Source organism: Hyla sarda, chromosome 9 (genome assembly GCF_029499605.1).
Source record: "Hyla sarda isolate aHylSar1 chromosome 9, aHylSar1.hap1, whole genome shotgun sequence".
Taxonomy (NCBI): Eukaryota; Metazoa; Chordata; class Amphibia; order Anura; family Hylidae; genus Hyla; species Hyla sarda.
The window spans coordinates 138,966,381-138,978,394 of NC_079197.1; the positions used below are offsets into that span (position 1 = coordinate 138,966,381).

A 12,014-nucleotide genomic window follows, 5' to 3' on the forward strand; every position below is an offset into this window, starting at 1 on the left:
CCGACCTGTCAGTATGAAAACAGGGGTGTAAATAGACATCTGAAAAGATAAGATTCTAGACATACATTTTAACTCCGTAGTTCTTTTCAGTGCAACATATAAGCATGTGCAAATGTGACTCAAGTGCCCAAGGGGCGCTCCACTGCACAGCAAGACTCACCTGTCCCCGCTGCTGCGGACCGTCCTCTTCAGGCTCCTCTGCATAGCCATCGCTCTCCTTAGTCGTCATCATGTCGCCACGCACGCCGTCCCGTCATCCAATAGGAGCGGCATGCGCAGCGACGTGATGACAGCGATGGAGAGCGACGATCCAGGGCAGCAGTGACGGTCCGGAGCGGTGGGGACACCCCGGGGATGTGATGACGGTAATCAACCCCATTTTCTGTTTATCTAGCGTCTGTCAGTAAAAAGGAGTACGGTGTGGCACGTGGACTGGGTGATGATGATGATAGAGAAGACATGGAATAGGCTCTTGCCATGCTGGGGAATGCCCCTGGACACATGAGCATCGCTTGTTTATTAATACAAAGGAATATGGAGATGAAAACCGTATGACTGAAATCCAGATGATAAAAAAAAAAAACTAAAACAGAAATATAAAACATTCCTAGACATAGAAAAATACATGCCGTGTACACTAAGAAAAATGACAGATAAGTCTTAGAGGGGTACTCCGCCGCTCAGTGTTTGGAACAAACTGTTCCGAATGCTGGAGCCCGCGACGGGAGCTCGTGACGCCATAGACCTGCCCCCTCATTGAGAAGACCTAAATGCGCAATGACACATTTGATGGTGTTAGCTCAGATCAGGAGACCCACTGTGGGGCTAATATTTGCAGCCATAACACAGTTGTGTGAATGAGGTCTAAGTTGTGTTCCTATGTTTGAGGGCTATAACTTTTTGACCAATACATGGAAATGATAAATTAAGGACTCCTCTCCTTTTGCAAGGGGCTTGTGGATGGAACAGATCTTTGTGCTCTTTTTTGGGTGCAATTGTACTGTACATATACAGTGATCCCTCAAAATACAATTGCTACTCGTTCCAAATGAACCATCGTTTCTTGAATCCATCGTATGTTGAGGGATCTGTGCAATAATAATATAAAAAGTTATACTCGCCTGTCCCTGCTGCGCCAGACCATCACTGCTGCCATTGATCTCCATCGCCGTCATCACGTCCCCGGGGTGTCCCTACCGCTCCGGACCGTCACCACTGCCCTGGATTGTCGCTCTCCATAGCCGTCATCACGTTGCTGTGCATGCCGCTCCTATTGGATGATGGGACGATTGCGCAGTGACGTGATGACGACGAAGGAGAGTGACGGCCATGCAGTGGAGCACGAAGAGGATGGTCCGGAACGTCGAGAATAGGTGAGTGACACTCACCAGAGCACACGGGGCACCGTAAACGGCTATCCGGTGGTGGCTGAAGCAGTCTGCGCTGCCGGATAGCCATTTATGCGATGGCCCCGACATACAAAAGCATCGTATGTTGATGCTGTCTTCAACATGTGATGGCCTCTGAGAGGTGATCGTATGCTGAAATGATCGTATGTCGGGGCCATCGTAGGTCGAGGGATCACTGTACTGTATATCTAAGCCGTGCATTTGAACTCTCTATGTTCTAGAATCATTGGTGGAGCCTCAAACTTACATAAGCAAAGCTGCCTGCAACATTATCTTCTCCATGGTGTTTGGAAATCGTCAGGATTACGAGGATGCGGAGCTACTGAATGTTATTTCCTTCATACACACAACATTCTCCGTTGCCAGCTCAGGATGGGGCCAGGTTAGAACTAAACAAGTTTTATTAGAAAACAGTGAGATCATAAGACTTTGGGGTCAGTCCCATGATCTAGGTTGTGAAGGGGCAGGGCTTATACATATTTGCATATTTTCATGTTGCTTTTTAGGTGTTTTAAAGAGGTAAAAATCCAGAAAGAGGTGAAAGGGTGCAGTATGATTGAATTGTTTGTATGGAGCATCTGCAATTTGTCTGCTTTACCATCATATATAGTGCTAATAGTTTGATGATTAAAACTACTCTAAACCTTTTTTTTTTGGCTTTAGTTATATGGGATGTTTCCCACGGTCATGCAGTTTATCCCTGGGAGACACCAAGAGATCTTCATCTGTTTGAAAGAACTCCTTCTATTTGTGGAAAAAAGAGTAGAAATGAACAAGAAAACTTTGGATGAGAATAACCCCAGGGACTATGTTGATGCTTTCCTCATTAAAATGGAGAAGGTAAAAAAAGGCCCCCAGGGACCCCTACAATGGTTTATAGAGATCTTTAAGACAATCAATAATTACCTCTAAGGTAGAATACAGTGGGGATCAAAAGTTTGGGCACCCCAGGTAAAAATTTGTATTAATGTGCATAAAGAAGCCAAGGAAAGATGGAAAAATCTCCAAAAGGCATCAAATTACAGATTAGACATTCTTATAATATGTCAACAAAAGTTAGATTTTATTTCCATCATTTACACTTTCAAAATAACAGAAAACAAAAAAAATGGTGTCTGCAAAAGTTTGGGCACCCTGCAGAGTTAATATCTTGTACTGCCCCCTTTGGCAAGTATCACAGCTTGTAAACGCTTTTTGTAGCCAGCCAAGAGTCTTTCAATTTTTGCTTGAGATATCTTTGCCCATTCTTCCTTACAAAAGTCTTCCAGTTCTTTGAGATTTCTGGGCTGTCTGCCATGCACTGCTCTTTTAAGGCCTATCCATAGATTTTCAATTATGTTGAGGTCAGGCGATTGTGAAGGCCATGGCAAAACCTTCAGTTTACGCCTCTTGATGTAATCCCCTGTGGATTTCGGGGTGTGTTTAGGATCATTATCCATTTGTAGAAGCCATCCTCTCTTAAACTTCAGCTTTTTCACAGATGGCATCAAGTTAGCATCCAAAATTAGCTGAAATTTTATTGAATCCATTTTTTTCCATCTACTTGTGAGATGTTCCCTGTGCCACTGGCTGCAATACAACCCCAAAGCATGATTGATCCACCCCCACGCTTAACAGTTGGACAGAGGTTATTTTCATTAAATTCTGTTCCTCTTCTTCTCCAAACGTTCCTTTGCTAATTCCGGCCAAAAAGTTCAATTTTAACCTCATTGGTCCACAGAACTTGTTTCCAAAATGCATCAGGCTTGTCTATATGTTCATTTGCAAAGTTCAAACGCTGATTTTTGTGGTGAGGACATAGAAGAGGTTTTCTTCTGATGACTCTTACATGAAGACCATATTTGTACAAGTATCTCTTTATAGTGGAGTAGTGTACCACAACTCCAGTGTCTGCCAGATCTTTCTGGAGGGATTGTGCAGTCAAACATGGGTTTTGAAGAGTTTTTCTGACAATCCTGCGAGCTGTTCTGTCTGATATTTTCTTGGTCTTCCAGATCTTGCTTCAACTTCCATTGTTCCTGATGACTGCCATTTCTTAATTACATTCCAAACAGAGGATATTGACATCTGAAAACATTTTGCTATCTTCTTTTAGCCTTCTTCAGCTTTGTGAGCGTCAACTATTTTCAGTTTCAGATTTCTAGACAACTGCTTAGAAGAACCCATGGTGCTGATTGTTGGGGCAAGGTCAGATGAGTCTGGGCATTTAAAACCTTTGAGATTGACATCACCTGGTCTTCCCAGATGATGATTGAGAACAATCCATGACACTGGCAGGTCTCAGCTTTGCAAAAGGGGCAGTGCATGCTATCAATTCTGCAGGGTGCCCAAACTTTTGCAGATGCAATTTTTTTGTTTTCTGTTATTTTGAAAGTGTAAATGATGGAAATAAAATCTGACTTTTGTTGGCATATTATAAGAATGTCTTATTTGTAATTTGACGTCTTTTGGAGATTTTTCCATCTTTCCTTGGCTTCTTTATGCACATTAATACAAATTTTTACCTGGGGTGGCCAAACTTTTGATCCTCACTGTACTTCTTTACTTTGGCATCAGATGGAGCATGCCGCCTCAGTGTGACCTCAAGACTGCAGAAAGCAGAACAGATTAGAACAATTCCCATAAAATAATCTGAGCAGAACAACAAATGTAGACAGATTAAAGGGGTTCTCCACCATAAGGTGATTTTAGTACGTACCTGACAGACAGTAAATGACATGCTTAGGAAGGATCTGTGCTTGTCTTGGGGCTAAATGGCTATGTTGTGAGATTACCAGAACACTGTGGCTTTTTGTGAACTGGTATTTCCTTTTTCAGTTTTAGTTTTTTTGCTACAAATCCCATATTTCCATTTTCCTCCCTCCCACACATCAGCCACCCCACCCATTGAAACATAAATGAGCTGCATCCATTCAAAATACCTGTGGTTTTCAATTTGTGTGCCCACAGCTGTTGTATTGGTTGCAGATTGATCTCTCTCTGACCAAGCGATCGCTCCATTCATTGAAGCAGACAGGCTCCCTGTCATCAGCTGACTAGTGAGTCAGGTCTCGGCCGCATTGCAACAACTCAACAAAACACCACGACACAATACAAAACAAGATAACAGCACAACAAAACAACACCACAACACAAAACAACAACACAACAACAGCAGCACAACATAACACAGCATCACAAAAACACAACACAACACCACAAGACACCAAACACAACACAACAACAGCAGCACAACAACACAACACCACAACAACCCAACACCAACAACACAACACCACAACACACCACAAACACACACCACAACATAACAAAACGCAACAACACCACAACAGAACAACAACATAACACTACAACACAACAACAACACAACAACATAACATAACAACACACCACAACACAATACTACAACAACACACATAACACAACAATACAACACAACAACACCACAACACAATACAACAAAAACAACAACAACACACATAACACAACAACATCACAACAACAACAACACAATACAACAACAACACAACAACAACAACAACACACATGACACAACAACACCACAACACAACAACACAACACCACATCAACAACACAACACTACAACATCACAACAACAACAACAACACAACAACAACAATAACACAACAACACAACACCAACAGCACAACCACAACACAACATAACACAACAAAACCACAACAACACAACGTCAACCACTACACAACACCACAACACCACAACAACTCCACAACAATAATACAACATAACACACCATAACAACATCACACAACACAACAACATAACAACAACACAACATAACAAATCACAACAATACAACATAACACAACACAACAAGACAACACAACAACACAACATAGCACAATGCAACAACACAAAAACACAACAACATAACACAACACCACAACAACAGACAGTCCAACCAGCTCACCCCGCCCGGACAGATGGAGCACGGACTCCTGGCGCTGGACAACGCCACAGAGAATGTAGAAAATGGAGGATGGAGTCCAGCTCAGTTGCAAATAAAATCCAATTTATTAGCAGACAAATGCAGGAACACAAGGGTTACGTGTTTCAAGCGCTACAAGCGCTCTTAGTCATACACCATATACAAAGGAAACATGGGTATATATAGGTGGAATGATGGCAAATGATCACAGGTGATGAAGTCTGATGCCATTAACTCCTTACACACCTCTCTGCAAAAAGAAGCATCTCACAGTGTATAGTACAAAACAGGCAATAAAAACCATATAAAGTAATGGAAGATAAAAGAGGTGGGTAAAAAACCCAAACGTCTGGATGTGTGCTAAATAAGGAGAACAGGGACAAATAAATAAACAAAATGAAATATGAATAAGAGAGGGACAATGTTGTAAATCACCAAAAAAGACACAGATAACATTGGAAGGAATTATAATTATAAAAAAGATATAAATATCCTACATAAATACAATGGATTTTAAATGTACTTGTTTGGTGACTACAATAAATAGCAAGGGCTTACTGGAAAATATATCCAAATTTTAATAGTGAAGAATTACGTCTTGCCGTTTATTTAAGCCCAGTGGAACACTGGTAAAGAGCTTGAGAATCCAAAAAATTTCCCGGTTCAGAAGCTTTCTCCTGTGATCACCACCTCTTTTAGAAGGGTTGACACATTCTATGGCAGTGCAATGAAGAGTTGAGAAACTGCCACTGTGTACCTCAGCACACTGTTTGGAAACTGATGACGTATTCCTAGATAAGAAGTGAGGTATGTCAGACAGGTGTTTGCGCAATCTAATCTTCAGTGCATTTGTTGTACATCCAACGTATTGTAAACGGCATGCCGTGCACGATATCAGGTAAACTACATAAGTAGTATTACAATTACAATATTGTTTGATTGAAAAGATTCATTAGTCGAAAAAGACACAAAGGACCTGGTAACGTGCATGACAGAACAACAAATGCACCGATTGTGCCCACACCTGTATGATCCTGGGTAAGATAACCAGGTAGGAGATGTTGTACTGCGTTTTTCCTGCGTAGAAATATGCATACCAGTGCGCTCATCATTGCAAAGGGCATACATACAACAAAGGAGTGTACTATTTAGTAACTGTTATTCTGTCTAGGGCCTATATACTTTGAAAGGACAGCTGTAAGTAATCACCTGCTGCTGTTCTATACCCTCATAAACGCACTAAGTATGTCAGGCAGGAAAGTGCCAGGACGTGCACAGAGAAGGGGCAGAGGCCTACATACGTCAGGCAGAATTGGCAGCTGACTTGGGGTGAGTGGCAGCAGGAGTCGCAGCAATAGGCCTGGGCTCCCATTAACACCCAGCGGTCATGTCGTCGACCCATCTCTCCTCGTCAATTGGTTTGCACACTCATCCCCATCATCACAAGCGACATCTGACAACCCCAGTCAAGAGTTGGTAGGTTCCTCAGACACAACCCTCAGTTGGCATGGCCCGGGAGCAGTCCCTGTAATCCCATTGCCTTTGTCCTATGCTGTTCCCTCTCCCAAAGAAGTATCTCATGCTTTGGGTTCAGCTCCACTATTTAGTGAGGACGATGTAATAGACGACAGTCAGCATCTAATGGGCAGCCAACAATGTGAGGAGACATGTGTCGCTTGCTCCACAAGGCGGGCAAGTATTGATGCGGAGAGTGACGTGGGAGGCGGTGTTTCAATTGTTCAGGGTCCTGAGGCAGACACTGTTGTGAAACACGAGGAGGACATCAGTGACGTGCACACATCTTTTGATGATGATGAAGCCGATCGCAATTGGGAGCCGGGTGCAGAAGCCAGGGCTTCATCATCAACAGGAGAAGAGATTTGCTCTTTGTCTATGAGGCAGCAAGGCGGTAGCACGGTTGGCAATCAGCGTGTTGGTGGCAGTAGTGGAAATTCAGGAGCCAAACGTGCCAGGGGGAGACCACCTGCTTCGCGGCAAGCTACCATTCAGGGAGGTAGTGGAACAGGGGTTCCTGGAGACGGCGCCAATAGCAGTGAAATAGTGCGAACTGCGGGTGGGAAAATCAGCTACTCTGCGGTGTGGTTGTTCTTCATAAAGAATCCGGAGGACCTTAGCGTAGTCACTTGCAAAATCTGTCGGCAGAAAGTTAAGCGTGGCCAGGGTCCCAATCTCGGCACCACGCCCCTGCGTCAACACATGATTCGCCACCATAAAGCGGCCTGGGGTAACCGTGGCTCCGAGGTAGTGGTCCAACCTGCTGCATCACCCAGTGGCCATCCGCTCCCTCCGTCATCCAGTCAAGGCTCCACCACCTCAGCCGAAGTGTCAAACCATCCTTCTTGCGCTCCTGCTTCCTCCACTCGTAGTTAGCCATTCCACCAACAATCGATCGGCGAAGCCATGTCCAAGAGACAACAGTATGCGCCCACTCTTCCAACGGCGCAGAAGTTGAATGTGCTCCTGTCCAAGTTGCTGGTGTTGCAGTCCCTCCCTTTCCAACTGGTGGACTCTGCAGCTTTCAGGGAATTGATGGCTTGTGTTGAGCCGAGGTGGAGAGTCCCAAGCCGTCATTTCTTTGAGAAGAAGGCAGTACCAGCACTGCATAAATTTGTACAAGAGAAGGTTGGCCAGTCCTTGACCCTGTCGGTGTGTTCAAAAGTGCACGGCAGCGCCGACGTGTGGAGCTGTAACTACGGGCAGGGGCAATACATGTCTTTTACGGCCCACTGGGTAAATGTTGTTCCTGCACAGCCACAACAGCAACATGGACAGGTCACACCGCTTCCTCCTCCACGCTCTGGCTCCCAGGCAGTTGGTCCTTTTACAGTGTGCACCTCCTCCTCCTCCTCCCCCGTGTCCTCGGCCTCTACTGCACGTCCAAATCTCGGTGGCCCTTCATCGTACCACGTGTGTAGGGCACAGCGGTGTCAAGCTGTCCTTCACATGGTTTGCCTTGGCGAACGGAGTCACACAGGGGAGGAACTGCTAAAGTTCATTAGGGAAGAAATCCGAGTATGGCTTACTCCACGAAATCTGGAAATGGGAACCATGGTGACTGACAATGGGAAGAAGATTGTGGCCGCGCTGCGACAAGGAAGTGAGAACCATTCGCCCTGCATGGCACACGTGTTGAATCTGGTTGTCAAGAAGTTCATCAAGTCTTCTCCCCATTTGCCAGATGTCCTGACAATGGCAAGGAAACTGCGCATGCACTTCAGCCACTCGTACACCGCCAAGCACACTTTGCTTGAGCTGCAGCGTCAGAACGGTATCCCACAACATAGTCTCATTTGTGACGTTGCCACACTTTGGAATTCCACCCTCCATATGTTTGACAGACTATACGAACAAAGAAAAGCCATCACGGATTTTTTGATGATACAAGCAGATAAGAGTACTCCCCTGTGTAACTTAAATGTGAACGAGTGGCAGCTCATATGTGACACCTGCCGTTTGCTGAGACCCTTTGAGGAAGCCACATTTTTTGTTAGTCACTCGAATTACGCCATGAACGACGTAATTCCACTCCTACATTTACTCCAAAAAATGATTGAAAACAGTGCTGGTCACGGCAATGGAGATGTTGCGCCTACATCAGAAGGCTACATGAGTCCTGTGGGGGATGAACTGGAGGAGGATGATGAGGGGCAGAGCGGAGCACAGTTTACGGTGGATGAGATGGCCGGTGTTTCTGGTCATTGGACAGGAGAGGAGGAGCAGGAGCAGCCAGAGGAGCTGGAGGGTTATTATGAGGGAGGCGAGACAGAGGACCCAGACACACCGTGGCAGTATGCAGTGGAGATGGAGGCAGGTAGTCCCAGCGAGTCACTGTCAAAAATGGCACGATGCTTGTTGAGTTGCTTGCGTAGTGACCCCCAAATTGTCAAAATTCGTCAGCGCAATGACTTCTGGATCTCCACCTTATTAGACCCTCGCTACCGGCCCAGAATGGGGGCCTTTTTTACACCCACTGAGAGGGAGGACAAACTGACCTACTTCAGGGAGCTTCTACGTAGTCGGTTGGCCGATGCCTATCGGCCACATAGTCCATCCACTCGCAGGTCTGACTTGGGGGGCCCTCTGCGCTCACCTTCCCCTGCTACGGCTGCTGGGGAGGGGAGGGGTGGCAGGAGCAGTACCAGCTCAATCAGCAGCAGCCTGAGTCTACAGTCGCTGATGAGTAGCTTCCTTCAGCCGCATAGTGAAGCTACTCATCAGCAGCAGGTGGACATGGAGCAGGACCTGAACCAGCAGGTGGTGGCTTACCTCGACATGACCCTGCCAACAAGCGTTGAAGATCCGCTTGACTTCTGGGCAGCCAAACTCGATTTATGGCCGCAACTAGCGGAGTTTGCCCTGGAAAAGCTGTCCTGCCCTGCCAGTAGTGTGCCATCAGAGCGGGTGTTTAGTGCGGCCGGGGCCATAGTCACCCCAAGGCGAACTCGTCTGTCCACTAAAAATGTGGAGAGACTGACATTTGTCAAGATGAATCAGGGATGGATCAGCCAGGATTTCCAGCCACCAATGACAGATGGGTCTGAGTAGATTGACCATGCTCCTACAACAGAATTTTCTCTATTGTGGTTGGTTATGAAACCCTCTGGGGCAGACCTGGGCATTGTACGGCCCGCATGCCACATGCGGCCCTTTGATTGGCTCTGACCGGCCCGCGCTGATTGGGGGACAACTATGCTGCCTAATCTGGGGGACATCTATGCTGCCTAATCTGGGGGACATCTATGCTGCATAATCTGGGGGACATCTATGCTGCCTAATCTGGGGGACATCTATTCTGCCTAATCTGGGTGACATCTATGCTTCCTAATCTGGGGGACAACTATGCTCCTTATCTGGGGGACAACTATGCTCCTAATCTGGGGGACAACTATGCTTCTAATCTGGTGGACATCTAAAATGCCTAATCTGGGGGACAAGTATGCTCCTAATCTGGGGGACATCTATGCTGCCTACTCTGGGGGACAAGTATGCTCCTAATCTGGGGGACATCTATGCTGCCTAATCTGGGTGACATCTATGCTGCCTAATCTGGGGGACATCTATGCTGCCTAATCTGGGGGACAAATATGCTCCTTATCTGGGGGACAACTATGCTCCTAATCTGGGGGACAACTATGCTCCTAATCTGGTGGACATCTAAAATGCCTAATCTGGGGGAAAAGTATGCTCCTAATCTGGGGGACATCTATGCTGTCTACTCTGGGGGACAAGTATGCTCCTAATCTGGGGGAGATCTATGCTGCCTAATCTGGGTGACATCTATGCTGCCTAATCTGGGGGGCATCTATGCTGCCTAATCTGGGGGACAACTATGCTGCCTAATCTGGGGGACATCTATGCTGCCTAATCTGGGGGATAAGTATGCTCCTAATCTGGGGGACATCTATGCTGCCTAATCTGGGTGACATCTATGCTGCCTACTCTGGGGGACAAGTATGCTCCTAATCTGGGGTACATCTATGCTGCCTAATCTGGGTGACATCTATGCTGCCTATTCTGGGGGACAAGTATGCTCCTAATCTGGGGGACATCTATGCTGCCTAAACTGGGGGACATCTATGCTGCCTAATCTGGGGGACAAGTATGCTGCCTAATCTGGGGGACATCTATTCTGCCTAATCTGGGCGACATCTATGCTGCCTAATCTGGGGGACAACTATGCTCCTGATCTGGGGGACATCTATGCTGCCTAATCTGTGGGACATCTATGCTGCCTAATCTGGGGGACAAGTATGCTGCCTAATCTGGGGGACATCTATGCTGCCTAATCTGGGTGACATCTATGCTGCCTAATCTGGGGGACAACTATGCTCCTAATCTGGGGGACATCTATGCTGCCTAATCTGGGTGACATCTATGCTGCCTAATCTGGGAGACAACTATGCTCCTAATCTGGGTGACATCTATGCTGCCTAATCTGGGGGACAACTATGCTCCTAATCTGGGGGACATCTATGCTGCCTACTCTGGGGGACAAGTATGCTCCTAATCTGGGGGACATCTATACTGCCTAATCTGGGTGACATCTATGCTGCCTAATCTGGGGGACAACTATGCTCCTAATTTGGGGCACAACTAAGCTCCTAATCTGGTGGACATCTATGCTGCCTAATCTGGGGAACATCTATGCTGCCTAATCTGGGTGACATCTATGCTGCCTACTCTGGGGGACAAGTATGCTCCTAATCTGGGGGACATCTATGCTGCCTAATCTGGGTGACATCTATGCTGCCTACTCTGGGGGACAAGTATGCTCCTAATCTGGGGGACATCTATGCTGCCTAAACTGGGGGACATCTATACTGCCTAATCTGGGGGACAAGTATGCTGCCTAATCTGGGGGACAAGTATGCTGCCTAATCTGGGGGACATCTATGCTGCCTAATCTGGGTGACATCTATGCTGCCTAATCTGGGGGACATCTATGCTGCCTAATCTGGGTGACATCTATGCTGCCTAATCTGGGGGACAACTATGCTCCTAATCTGGGAGACATCTATGCTGCCTAATCTGGGGGACAAGTATGCTCCTAATCTGGGGGACATCTATGCTGCCTACTCTGGGGGACAAGTATGCTCCTAATCTGGGGGACATCT

General features: G+C 46.4%; 1 protein-coding gene across 2 annotated transcripts in view; it reads left to right on the forward strand.

The window, feature by feature from the left end:
- Nucleotides 1-12,014, forward strand: part of LOC130291489 (cytochrome P450 2G1-like) — a 72,318-nt gene that overhangs the window by 17,877 nt on the left and 42,427 nt on the right. For both annotated transcript variants that reach the window (XM_056540239.1, XM_056540238.1), the window contains 2 exons: nucleotides 1,631-1,791; nucleotides 2,073-2,249. In XM_056540239.1, coding sequence (XP_056396214.1) covers nucleotides 1,631-1,791; nucleotides 2,073-2,249 — 338 coding nt within the window. The remainder of the gene's footprint in view (nucleotides 1-1,630; nucleotides 1,792-2,072; nucleotides 2,250-12,014) is intronic.